General features: G+C 37.2%; 1 protein-coding gene across 3 annotated transcripts; it reads right to left on the bottom strand.

Moving 5' to 3' along the window:
* Window positions 1–911: 911 nt before the first annotated feature.
* Window positions 912–9,783, bottom strand: nqo1 (NAD(P)H dehydrogenase, quinone 1). Of its 3 annotated transcripts, none has more exons than XM_046857218.1 (6): window positions 9,738–9,783; window positions 5,336–5,500; window positions 3,387–3,517; window positions 3,147–3,260; window positions 1,427–1,528; window positions 912–1,341 (listed from the first exon to the last, which is right to left on the bottom strand). In XM_046857218.1, the coding sequence occupies exons 1-6, from the start codon at window positions 9,766–9,768 to the stop codon at window positions 1,039–1,041; spliced, it is 846 nt and encodes a 281-aa protein (XP_046713174.1). In that variant the 5' UTR covers window positions 9,769–9,783; the 3' UTR covers window positions 912–1,038. The 3 variants fall into 3 exon arrangements, with proteins under 3 accessions (XP_046713174.1, XP_046713176.1, XP_046713175.1); XM_046857220.1 differs by lacking the exon at window positions 9,738–9,783 and adding an exon at window positions 9,387–9,731; XM_046857219.1 differs by lacking the exon at window positions 9,738–9,783 and adding an exon at window positions 9,387–9,731 and having other exon boundaries at window positions 5,336–5,503.
* Between the last annotated feature and the right edge of the window lie 3,969 nt (window positions 9,784–13,752).

The raw sequence follows: 13,752 nt of genomic DNA on the forward strand, positions 1-13,752 counted from the left end.
TCCTGTCTGACCTCGTCTGTCAACCTGTCCATCACCACTGCATTAAGGAAAGGGCTCAGTGTCTGTTCTAAAAAAATCAAATGTCTGTGCGTATATTTTAATTTAGAACTTCTGATAAAGACTACATTCTGAAGGAGCGTTAAAGAAGGTCTTTTCTCCCTGCTGCTATTAGACTTTACAATCAAAGCTGCTCCCAGTGAACTTTTACCCATAATACACACTGTTATTACTGTTTAATGGTGTAATAGTTACTGTTTTACTGTGAAATAATACTACCTATGTGCAATATCACCTGCAATATGTGCAATATTACCTGTGTGCAATACTACCTGCAATACGTATTTTTTTCTCATTTGTATTTATTCATTGTGTTGTGTATATACACTTGTATACTATAGTATGTCTATTGTTCTTTCTTTTATATATTTGCATTTATTTTTTATTTTTTCATGCTGCTGTAACAAAGAAATTTCCCCACTGTGGGACGAATAAAGATTTATCTTATCTTATCTTCACTAAACTTGTTAATTTCAACATGTTGATAAATATACAGGATAGATGAAAAAAATTTACAATTTTATAAATATGAAGTAATTAAAATATATTTATTTATATATTAAACATTTGCCGTTACAAAGAGGCATTTAAAGTCTTAATGAGTAAGATATTAATAAAAATATAACTGCAATTAATTTATATATATGTACTGTTATTTTGTAAGCTGTAATTAAACTTGCATAGTCTAGTATGAGAGGTGTTTGTATTACAAACTCTTCACTGAAGCAGACACTTTGCCTCAGTATTTACAGTAATTAATGATATTTAAAGTAGATCTCACATTAGCTGACAAAATATACTCTTTAAAAACAAGAAAACAAGTGCCAAATAAGACAAATATTATTCAACTTAGATCAGTTTCAAATAATATATTAAAAAATATTGATATTTCAGGTTAATTGTTGTACATTCTTCAAGCCCACAGATTTATGACTCGCATATCTCCAGGGGTTTGTTAAATCAGACAGCACTGGTGGATTTTTATTCAGCCTTTGTCTGGTTGTTTGGAGGAAGTGGTTTTCCCAGGTGGTGTGCTGTGGTTAGGCCATATGGCTTAGAGGCACACTCTTCCTTCACATCTGCCCGGAGTCTAAACCCTCCCTGGAAGTTGAGATCAAACAGCTCAGTGTGAGCAAAAGACAATGGCTTTTCATTCAGCAGTCCTTGTAGCCTGGTCTTCCATGCCTCCAATAAGGCTGCTCTCGCATCAGGGGGAGTGTGTGCAATACTCCAGAAGATCTGTGGGGCCAGAACCTGAAAGCCACAGAAGCGCAGAACTCCATTCTGCACATAACAAGCATATAATTTAGTGATTCTGCTTACAAAAATACTGAATTTTTATGTAGTCTAGTCAACACAAAAAAAATACCTGTAAGGGCCAAAGTAAAACATTGATGTCTCCATTTATTCCATCTGGCAGGTACATCGATTCCATTCCTCCAGTAGTGAATGACAACATGGCCTTTTTATTCTATGATATAGATGATATATATTTTTTAGCTGATTTAGAAAAATAAGAAAAATAAGAATTTGTTTTCCCTCAATAATAAAAACATTCATTTAAAAACTGTATGTGTTCACTTGTGTTATCCTTTACTAATATTTAAATTAGTTTGATGAACTGAAACATTAAAGTATGACAAACATGCAAAATAATAAAAAAAATCATGAAGGGGGCAAACACTTTTTCACACACTGTATACAGTGGAACCCCGTTGTACGAGTATAATTCGTTCTGGAAAATTGCTTGTACGTTCGAACTGATTTTCCCCATAAGAATGAATGTAAAAGTGATTTAATCTGTTCCAAAATCTCATTCGATCGCTTATTTCTGCACTTAAAAAGTAATTGTAGCCTATTTCAACAAACAAATACATAGCAAATTACCGTAATGTAAACATAATTTAACAATTACTGTCAGGGAGCTCCCTGATTCTTCTGCTGCTTGCCGGCTTCCTAATCACACACCTGACTCTCGTTTAGCACTCATCACCCAACCATATATAAACCCCTCATTCACCCTCACTCGCTGTCCGTTATTATCAATGGTTTGGCTGTACATGTCACGAGTCTCCCGTGCTTGTGGTCAGCGGCGTGCATCTCCTTTGGATATTACACAGACTGCTTCTCATCCAGTTCTGGACTAGCGGACCACGCTCCCACCACGCACCACTGGATTACTTCCCAGTTACTGAGAGTACGCGTTTTTGCAAAATAAACTTTGTTTGCTTTGACTTTGGCTTCCGCCTCTGTTTCTCGCATAACACTTACCCATGTGGTAGTGGTTGATTGCGAGTGTGAGACGCACATCACGCTCGTAACCTCCTCGGTTTCCATGGTATTTCTATTTACTTTCGTTTTCACAGCACAATTACTGATTTACTTTGGAGACATTTTTCAAGATTTCTAGTGAAATAAAAATATAAAACTAAAAAAAGTTAAGTTTTTGCTGCACTGAACAACGAGAGCGTCATTAACTAAGAGACTGATGCGACCCTCCGCCGAAAACATGGAACCGGCAGCGTGGGTTTGCTCATGCCTTCGAAATTTGCTCGTGAAACAGGGTAAAATTTTGCGAGCAAGTTTGCTCGTATCTCCGTTTGCTCGTACAATAGGTTGCTCGTACAACGGGGTTTTACTGTATATGTAAACATAAGAAACAAAAGAAACATGCAACTAATTTAACAAAAATAAAGTAAATAAAATGTGCAAAAAAAAAAAATGACGACTACATAAAATAATGAAGAATCAAACACCTAAAAGAAACAAAATGGGGAAAAAAAAGATAATGAAAAACTAATAAAAAAAAATTCTAAATAAAGATAACTAACTTTTATTTCAAAGGCAAGACTTGTTAGTACTTGCTAAAGTAATATTATAGGTATATTTCAAGATCAGAAGCATTTTTCTTCAAGAATTTAATATTGTATTTCTCACTGGGTATCAAACACAAGACATAGTACAGTCTGTCCTTAAAATTTACTAACAAAAATGTATACAAAAAACCCCAAACATATCCATAAATCATATCAACTCATATCTCATATAAAAATAAAATATATGTTTAATAGAAACCTGTGTGTGTTCACCTTAAACATGCCATTGTCATAGAGGTTCTGTAGAGAGAATGCGAATCCCTGAGTCAGCACTCTGTCAATCCAGCCTTTCATTATAGCAGGGACACTGAACCAGTAAAGTGGAAACTGCAATAACAAACCAAAAACAATAGATAATTTTTTCCTTACGGTTCACTTATATTAAGAAAAATAACATAACAGCATAACAGAAAAGGACAAAACTGGGAGAGAGATTGAAAAAGACAAAGAGACCTGGAAGATGACAAGGTCTGCCTGCTCCAATTTACGGTGCTCTTCCTTGATGTCGTCACTCAGTCTGCCCTCCTTCCAGGCCACCATGGTCTCCTCATTGTACAGGAAATGTTCAGGGTTCTTCAGCTTACCTGCACAAACATAAAGTGAATACAAATCATGCTTTATATCTGATGATCACTGATGTCATTGATGTTGAATCCTTAATTTCAAGTTGTATTGGACTAAAACATCAGTAAAATGCAAAAAAGATGCAAAAAGTTTAAAGTGCAACATTTGTGTATGCTTAAAAATCATATTATGTGTTGTTTCTGAAGACACTTCAACTATGAGAGACAAAATGAGAAAAAAAATCTAGAAAATCACATTGTCTGATTTTTAAAGAATTTATTTGCAAATTATGGTGAAAAATAAGTATTTGGTCTATAACAGTATAAGTTCATCTCAATACTTTGTAATAATTGTTGGCCATTAAAGAGATCAGACGTTTTTTCTGTAAGTCTCCACAAGGTTTTTACACACTGTTGCTGGTAGTTTGGCCCATTCCTCCATGCAGATCTCCTCTAGAGCAGTAATGTTTTGGGTATGTCGCTGGGCAACACGGATTTTTAACTCCCTTCAAAGATTTTCTTTTGGGGTTGAGACCTGGAGACTGATTAGGCCACTGTAGGACCTTGAATGTTTCTTATGAAGCCACTCCTTTGTTGCCCGGGCGGTGTGTTTGGGATCATTGTCATGCTGAAAAACCCAGCCACGTTTCATCTTCAATGCCCTTGCTGATGGAAGGAGGTTTTCACTCAAAATCTCACAATACATTCAATCTTTCCTTTACATGGATCAGTGGTCCTGGTCCCGTTTGCAGAAAAACAGCCCCAAAGCATAATGTTTCCACCCCCATGCTTCACAGTAGGTATGGTGTTTTTTGGATGCAACTCAGCATTCTTTCTCCTCCAAACACGACATAAGTTTTTACCAAGAAGTTCTATTTTGGTTTCATCTGACCATATGACATTCTCCCAATCCTCTTCTGGATCATCCAAATACTCTCTAGCAAACATCAGACGGGCTTGGACATGTACTGGCTTAAGCAGGGAGACACGTATGACACTTGCAGGATTTGAGTCCCTGACGGTGTAGTGTGTTACTGATGGTAGCCTTTGTTTCTTTGGTCCCAGCTCTCTGCAGGTCATTCACTAGGTCCCCCCATGCGGTTCTGGGATTTTTGCTCACCGTTCTTGTGATCATTTTGACCCCACGGGGTGAGATCTTGCATGGAGCCCCAGATCGAGGGAGATTATCAGTGGTCTTGTATGTCTTCCATTTTTTAATAATTGCTCCCACAGTTGATTTATTCACACCAAGCTGCTAAACTATTGCAGATTCAGTCTTCCCAGCCTGGTGCAGGTCTACAATTTTGTTTCTGGTGTCCTTTGACAGTCTTTGGAGTCTGACTGTTTGAGGTTGTGGACAGGTGTCTTTTATACTGATAACGAGTTCAAACAGATGCCAATAATACAGGTAACAAGTTGAGGACAGAGGAGCCTCTTAAAGAAGATCTTGCTTTTTTGTAGGTGACCAAATACTTCTCTTCTTAAGTGGGAGAACTTGCACAATTGATGGCTGACTAAATAATTTTTTGCACCACTGTACGCAAACATTGGCCATGTAAAATACAGTACTAAATAAATGTTGAATTGAAATGTATTATTATTTTAACATATATTGCATATGTAAAGGTATGACCTCAAACTGTATTCCGATCATGTATAATGCCTAAACTTAAATGACATGGAGTAATTCTTCCATGCCAAGACCTCATAATATTATCATAATATCCCAACTGTGGCACTGGTTAAATTATATAACCATGTTGTCTATTTAAGTACAAGCGAGTTTGGCCTAACACTGACTTTACAAGCACTACAGACCCTTTGCTGATCATTACTGACCTTTAATATCATCTGCTGTTCCTACAGCTCGGAATTTCATGGCATAGAGATCCGACACGATCACCTTACAGCCCAGATCAGTGAAAACCTGTACAGCCGCATCTTTTGCTGCACAGTTAAAAGACTTGGGACTCTGGTGGGCATAAACAATCAGCACCGTCTTATCTGCTGCAACACAGAGAGAAAATTTGAAAGACAGTTGAAAAAAATTGCATGTTTGGATCTTTATATGAAACAGCACATTCATTTTTAATCTCTCCACACCAATGTATATTCTCTGCTTTTCCAAGTTCATTTCCATTTTTTACATTTCATTTTGCACCCAAAGTAAAACATTTAAAATCCTCTAACCTCCATGTGCCCCAAATAGATTCATTTAAATAGTTTTAGGGTTGTAACGGTTCCTTGAGCAACTCGAGTAATTTGATTACAAAAATTCATTGAGGCAAATTATTTTGCTTCGTTTGGTCTATTTAACTACACACGGAGCACTGTGTTTCCCATGGACCATTATTACTCAGACAACACCCACTTAACTCTGGAGCGCTCTGTAACACAGAAGACGCTGCAGAATGAAAAATAGAAGAACTGGGAGAGAACAGTGAAGGGGTGAGGAAATCATTTTGGGAGCAACATTCCGTCACATTAACTAAAAAGTTTGCCTTTTTTTTTTTCTCGCAATTCTAACCTTTTTCTTGCAATTTCGAGGGTTTTTTTGCCAATAGGGCAGCATCACCCCCTCTGTAGTGACAGAAAGCATTACACATTGAAAATGAAATGGGCTAAAATCAATAGAATCGCATTGTATTAAAATAAGTCTCCACTGGAGAGAACTCGGTCTAACAATCAGCTCTGGTGAAGATGGAACAAGACAGATGAAACAGAGGAGCCTTCAGGCCGACAACATGCTTACTGCTGGATGCACCAGAAATGTTGGATGTTTACAGGAAAAAAAGTCAGAATTATAGTAAGAAAAAGGTCGGAATTGCGAGAAAATAAGTCGGAATAAGGCACACTTTTTTATGTGGTGGAATCGGGCTTCCATAGGATTCAGGCCAAAAAAAAGACAAAGTTTCCAAAGTTTGGATCATTTTAAACTTAAACATAAAGAAAACACAGTGTGTTTTTTGATTAATCTGAAATGTATTTTCATTTTTTTATGTATATATTTGTATTTACATTTTGATGTAATGTGGTAATGAAATGCACTAAATGGGTTTAGATGTCACAGATATTCTTGTATGCAATTTCAGCAATAAAAATAATAATAAAAAAAATACTTCTTATCTGATTCCTTGGAATAATCGTTATAATACTCGATTATCAAAATAATTGATAGCAGCAGCCCTAATATATATAAATTTAAATATTATATATAAAGTTTAAGTATTTAAATAATGTAGATTAAAATCCATTTGATTCCTAAGCACACGCTTTATATATATATATATATATATATATATATATATATATATATATATATATATATAATTCAGATCTTTCAGAGCAAACATAACTATTAAAACATGCAAATGAGAGCATTTCAATCTTTAGTTAATAAAAATAAATCATTGTTAAAATTGCTGCTGTTCAATTGGGATAAAACCCTTCTGTACATGTACCGAAACTCTGCTTCACATTAAGACACATCACACCATTTAGTTGTTTATTTTTAAATCAAATCAAATTAAATTTGATTTGTCACATACACATACATATAGAGTACGACATGCATTGAAATGCTTTATATGACTGTCCGGCATGAGGGAATAGAATAGAAAGAAAAATAATACAAGGGAAAAAAAGGCAGATAAATAAAGAGCATAAACTATGTAAAATATAAAATATATAAATATATAAATGAGGAAAAGTGTATATACAAGGTATGCATATGACAGTAAACAGTAATCACATAAGGTGGTTGATGTGATTGTCCTTAGAGTGAACGTGTGTGGTATGGTGTGGTATAAAGTGCACTGTGCCGTGTAATCCACAGCTAAATTTTACATGTGCATCCAATACTGTTTTTAGTCCATTTTCCTTTACAGTTTTAATGCAAGTTCTAATTTGAAGGTTTTTGCCATATTGGATAAAACATTTGTAAGCCAGTTGTAGTCATAAACCATTTATTGTTTTTTCATTTCAGCCTCCTGGACAGTGATCATCAAATGTCCATTGCATGGGCCAACATCTGTATACAGGTGTGCTATGAAATAAGATCTCATTTGTGCTGTGGGCATTATAGTGAACAAATGGAACCCACAAATGCTGGCAAATAAGGAAATCGGACAAGCCAAAAATTAAATGATGAATGTCATTTCAAACAGGCTCAAATGATTCTGGAATAGGGCATCAGGGACATCCAATGGGATCACAATCAAATTTAGTTTATTTATTATTGAGTTATTATATTTATGTTTTTCTGGTCCCTTACACTGAATAGGTTATTTCAAAAAGCATCAGCTTGGGCTTAAAGGTGTTTGTCAGTGGATAGTTAAAAAAGCTCTATGGCTCTAATGATTATATAAAGATTAAGTTCAAAATGATGTAAAAACCTATAACCCTAATAAAATCCCCTTAATTTCCTAAAGGCTTTTGCACCACTTATCCCCCGAGCATCAGATTTGTGTTGCGTGAGCAAACTAATCTCCATGAGACTATCACGTGAATCATGTGTTTTCTGGTATTTTATCTAGCAGACTCATCTGAGCAAAAATCTGTTCTGGAAAATGTAGAAACATAGAAATAGTGTGCATTTCTCCAGTTTGACAGACAATAGCTCCAGTTATATGGCAAATCACAAGTTTATATGAATGAATTTGGTCATTGTTACACACATGTACTTGTTTATTGAATGACCTTTATATACAACTCTTTAAACATGTAATTCGTTATGACGTTAATTTACAGTGTTAAAAGAAGTCTCTAGTGGCATCACCTTGTAACAGGCCATGCTAGCAGGAAGTTTTCAAGTTTTCCACGTTCTCGAGGAACACGAAAAGCTGCATTTTTTTGTCTTATCAACTCCAGGAAACAAACAGAAATAGAACCGAGTGGCTGGTGAGGGAATAACTGTTACAACTGTACAACTGCTAAAGGGTGAGTTATAACAACAACTTTATTTTCTGTATGTGATTTAAGAGGAATAAATCACATATCTGATGCTGGAACAGGATATTGAACTTTAACAGTAACAGTAGCTTTGCATTGGGCCATATCACACTATCCTCTCTCATATATTCCCAAGACACCATGCCAACAGCATATTTTATTCATTACAATCTAACTGACCAGTGTGTGCAGTATATGTTACATATAAAGAGTCATTTATATATTAAAAATCTATTTAAAGGTTAGTATTTGTTTCCATATCCTATTCATACAGTTTTAACATCTGTTATGTAAAAAGATTTTTAACATAAAATGATGAAGCTAACTTTGATGACCATAAAATAAAACAATGGTGTAATTAAAAACTTTAAGGTGTTTCTATTGGATTCTATAAACATTTACAAATCCAGTGCATTTAGAAAAATTAAACGTTTGTAAACCCTGTAACATTCAATCAGCTACTTATTACTGCAAATACTTGCAGAAAATAACGCACATATTCTAGACATTTTTGTGTGTAATATATTCTGGGTTATAATTAATCCAGGGTTTAATAATTTATTGTCCCGGTGTAATATGAGATTATAATCAGATCATTTAATCTTTAAGTTTTGGAAGATGTACAAGGCATCTCTTTGGATGCAAGTGGAAAATTACAGGAGCACAGGAATACTTTAGGGGATTAAAAAAAGACCCTGGTGAACTTTAGCTAAGGTTAAATAAAACACACACAAGGGGAAAAAAAATATATGAGAGAGAGAGAGAGAGAGAGAGAGAGCGAGAGAGAGAGAGAGAGAGAGAAAGAGGGGCTACATTAAAAGTTTGATTTCAGTCAACAATATCCAGAATGCATTAAAAACCTGCACAGTACAGCATGCAGAACATAGATTTACAAGGAAAAAAAATGCGCCAATCTAAAGTAGTTGTCAACTTATCTTACCCATAGTTGCAGTCAGTGTTCTGAGCGGATAAAAAAGTAGATCGCGTGAGAAGCACTGTTCATATGTTTGCGAAACTCACGCACGAACGTCGCACATATAATGAGCGTATATTAAAGAGGCGGATCCCAGAACTTTAGGTATTAGGACCAGTGCATACTTTACACCACCCGCACTGAAATCACACCACCGCGTTGTCCTCCTGCTGCAATCAAATGTCGCATAATCTAAAGCACTGATTATTAATGATATTCCACGACGGATTAATAAAGTTATGTCGCAATAAACTGCAAGTCCAAATTTGTAAGCAGTGACTAGTAATGCGAAATCACAAAGGCCAAGTGATACCTCACCATGATTAGTCAAATGATGATCACGTGACATCACGCCATCCTGCTTGTATTTATTCCATTATTTTTAGTGCTTTTAGTGTCCACAAAATGGAGCTCACGTCTCAGTTTTCTTCCTGGATATTTTATGAGACCAGGTGATATAGACCGTGTCATGTAAATTGGTTGTTTTGCATGCTTGCATGCTCTCTGGAGATGGAAATGCTGTACTGTCAAGAGAGCTTAACGTAAAAAACAGCTGACATGCCTGTGGGGGGGAGGGAAAAGAGACTAAACAAATTTTTGTATATCATAGGCCTACTTATGACTCGTGTTCCTGCGCAATAGAAAAATCCATCACCGAACCCCCTTAATGGTTTCCACTCCAAATAACATTCATTGCAAGCTATCGGCTGCTAGCATTAAAACGAATGGTTTCCGTTTAAGGTGTCTTTGTGTACATCATTTAATTATTATAATAAAAAATTTTTCAACTGCCCCTATTTGTGTTCAGTAAATAGCAACATGTGATCTAAAAGTTGCCAAACATGTTCTGTTAGTCCTCAATGGCTTCCAGCAGCCATAAAATAGTACCAACAGAACAACAGCAATTTACCCAAAATTCTCTAGAATGTCTTTGCATGTGGAACTTCCAAGCACTAAATCAATAACTGGGTGTCCAACAAGCACAAATAGGTGTGATTGGCTTTAAAAGCAAAAAAGGAAAACAAGCACATGAAATGCTGTTACTGAACTGAGACTAGTTGGACCGGTCATTGGACAAAGAGCAGTATGAAACCTTATAGCATACCACAATCAGAAAAGTATATCTTAAAAAATTTTAAACAAAGAAAAAAATGCTGGCATTCACCACCCGTAAATGTAACGCAAAACAAACCAACTGCCTAATTACTTGTTTATTTACTCTTTTCAGTCATATAGAGTTTATCATGCTGTGTGTGTGTGTGTGTGTGTGTGTGTGTGTGTGTGTGTGTGTGTGTGTGCATTTATTATTTTATTTTTTTGCACAGAGTAACTGTATGATGCAAAACTATTGGATCTAGAAAGGTTGCACAAGCACACAACCGCACACAGAACTACAGAGTGTTGGGATTTAATTTCCAAATGCACTGCTAGAATTAGTAGAATAGCAATACATGCAATATATTTTATAGGTTAGCATGTGTTTGAATTATATGTACACCAACTTTTCTCCTAAAATTTGCTTCTAGAATTTAAACCTAAATGCAACCCCAAGCCTTGACCGTCCTGCATTTTTATTTTCTAGTTGGAATATTTTGGAATTTTTAGGAAATTCAACCATTTTATTATATATCAGTAATAAAATGGCAGCTACAAACCTTGCAAAATCAATCTTTTTATTTAGTAAAAGTATAAGCAAATGCCCCTGTGTGAAAAGCTTCTAACCAGAAGATGTAGGTATTAGGCTATTAATGTCAGTGTTCGCACATGATTATTAATTTGGTTCAGTGGCCATGTTAGAGTTTGCATTGTATCTTTATGGTGTCACAGATTTCCCCTTAATGCAAAACCTCTTAATAATGTGCAAGCTCTCCATAAACATATACCTTACAAAAAATAATAGTTTTACTGTATTCTTATTATTTATATATTTCCTCCTTTACTGTGGATTGCATAAAACCCTTGGAACTATGCCATAGTACCTGCAGAGGCCACATACACCTTTTCTTATTTTGTATACTCAGCATACTTTCATCGCATGCCACTGCTAATAGTTGCGTAACTAATGTAATTAATGTAAAATTTAACCAGGCATATGGTACAATACACCCTTAGTGAGAAACAATTTTATGCACACAATGACACACCTTCAATCCACCTGCAGGCTCGATCACCAGAATGTGCATTTTAAAAAGACAACAGAAAACAAATTTAAGAGCTAGTTAAGAGTTGTCTAGCTTATCTGCAGAAGCCAAACCTTTCAGGAGCTAAGCTTCTTGTACAAAAAGTATAAACTCCCTGTCTGGGATACTTTCTGTGTCAGTATATTTTGAATCTCTGTATAGTATATGGACCATTTCCTTTCAACTAGTTGAATAATGATTTTGACACAGCTGTAAATGCAGCTGTAACCGCATACTAGTAGTCTAGTCACTGCTTCCAGCTCTGTATAATGTTTCTGGTACACCTGAGCCAGTACAAAAGCTGCAGACACCCTCTGAACAAACATTTCATGGCTGGATAAGAAAAAATATGTAACAAAACAATATGAAAAAAACATAAAAGCAATTTTAAAATAGATACTGCTATTTGTACCACCATGCAAACTCACACTATATGTACAATTACTGATTGTCTGTATAGTCTATGGTGGCCGAGAAGTGCAAAACACATTAACAAATCAGAAAACAAATTGACAAATTAAAAACCCACTAACAAATCCAAAAACAAAATAACAAATGCAAAAACAAAATAACAAATAAGAAAGCACAATAACAAATCCAAAAACAAAATAACTAATGCAAAAACAACTGAACAAATACAAAAACAAATGAACAAATAAACAAACCCAAAAACAAAATTACAAATCCACGAACACATTAACAAATCCGAAAACACAACGACAATTCAGACAAACCGTAAAAGGTAGGTACAGTTTGTGAATGGAACACTTACCGATCATTGGACGAGACACCTGTCGTTCAAGATATACAAGAAGTATGAAATCTTATAACTTTGTTTCTTGTACATGTGTAAAGTTCCTCATTTGGGAACTTTAAACTGCGTCGCAATGCTTTGGGAACGCCTCGCTTGTACATGCTCTGAACCACATGAAAAATACGGCCAAGTTGTGACGTCATCAGCGGGCGACGTCTCGTAAACCCTGAAGCTACAAAATGGCTGCGCGGTGGTAGCGACACTAGCTTCTGCTTGTTCAGGTAAGCGCTTTGTTTGTGTATCTGTGCAGTCATAAGCTTACATGCAGGCATAATTCCGATGTGTTGTTTGCTTAGCTTAGGAGCATGCTTAGTCGGTTCTCGTGGGAGTCGGCTTTTAGCATTTTTAGCCGTGTGGCTATGCGCTCCCGGCTGCTGGCCGAGCTGCCATTCCCTAGGGAAAGCACTCATTCGGCGGTTCCTTCTCCCGGTGCATGTAACGTGGTGCTTCGTATTTCTTCCTCCGAGGAGGGTGAATTTTCAGGGCATGCTTTCTGTCGCAGCTCAGGTCCCGCGCTCGATGGTCGCGGGGATTGCGGGCCGGCCTAGCACTATGCTTGAAGATGGATGAGTTCTCTCCAGCCGCTCCTGCTGGGCCGAGCTCCCATTTAATGCGGTGATCCATATTTCTTCCTCCGAGGAGGGAGAATTGTCGGATGCTAGCGAGCACATGATGATTCCCGGCCTACACAATGAGCGAAATTTAGTGGGGTTCAGGGAATGTGGCTATGGGGAGATGCCCAGGGGTAGAGACGCTGGCTGGCTATCTCTCCCCAGGTGATGCATCGCTGAAGGCTTCGGTATTGCCTACAAAAGCCACTTCGGCTCTAGTAGGTAGGGCTATGCAGCAGGTCAGGCCAGGGGTTGCCTCCACACGATGAGTGTGTTGCAGGCATACCAGGCTGACCTGCTATTTGAGATTGCGAAGGGTTTCGGCTCTGGGGCTGACGGTTAGAAGTTACGTTGAGCTGCGAGCTAACCTTTGGGGCCACCAAGGTACGGCGCGGTGGTCAATGTCAGCCCTAGTAGCCAAATAAGGGCTTCTGTAGCTCACCCTGTACGTGGAGATTCCTGGCAGGGACAGGGCTTCCTTCTGAACGCCCCGGCGGCTTGTTCTGGCAACGCTGTAGGTAAGGGCAATTGCTGTTGGGTTCAGGAGACCAGGAGGGTTTCAGTGGTACTTTCCCACCGCTCCCATGTGGCTGCTCAGCGGCAGCCTCAGCCTGGTATGTCAAGGCATCATGTAGCCCGGTCGTCCTCGCCTCTAATAAACAAAAGGCTGGTTTGTTAACCCTGCCACAGGATGTGTTCCAGGGCGAAACCTCCCTCCAGCTATCTGC

Source organism: Silurus meridionalis, chromosome 9 (assembly GCF_014805685.1).
Source record: "Silurus meridionalis isolate SWU-2019-XX chromosome 9, ASM1480568v1, whole genome shotgun sequence".
NCBI lineage: Eukaryota > Metazoa > Chordata > Actinopteri > Siluriformes > Siluridae > Silurus > Silurus meridionalis.

What these genes read in the sequence shown, in the direction of transcription:
- nqo1 (XM_046857218.1), bottom strand. Translation starts at nt 9,768, where the DNA reads ATGTCACGTGATCATCATTTGACTAATCATG. An exon ending in AACAGCAGATGATATTAAAG is followed by an intron (nt 3,518 to 5,335) that starts GTCAGTAATGAT and finishes ATGTTTGTGCAG; the next exon opens with GTAAGCTGAAGAACCCTGAA. An exon ending in TTTTACTTTGGCCCTTACAG is followed by an intron (nt 1,342 to 1,426) that starts GTATTTTTTTTG and finishes TGTTATGTGCAG; the next exon opens with AATGGAGTTCTGCGCTTCTG.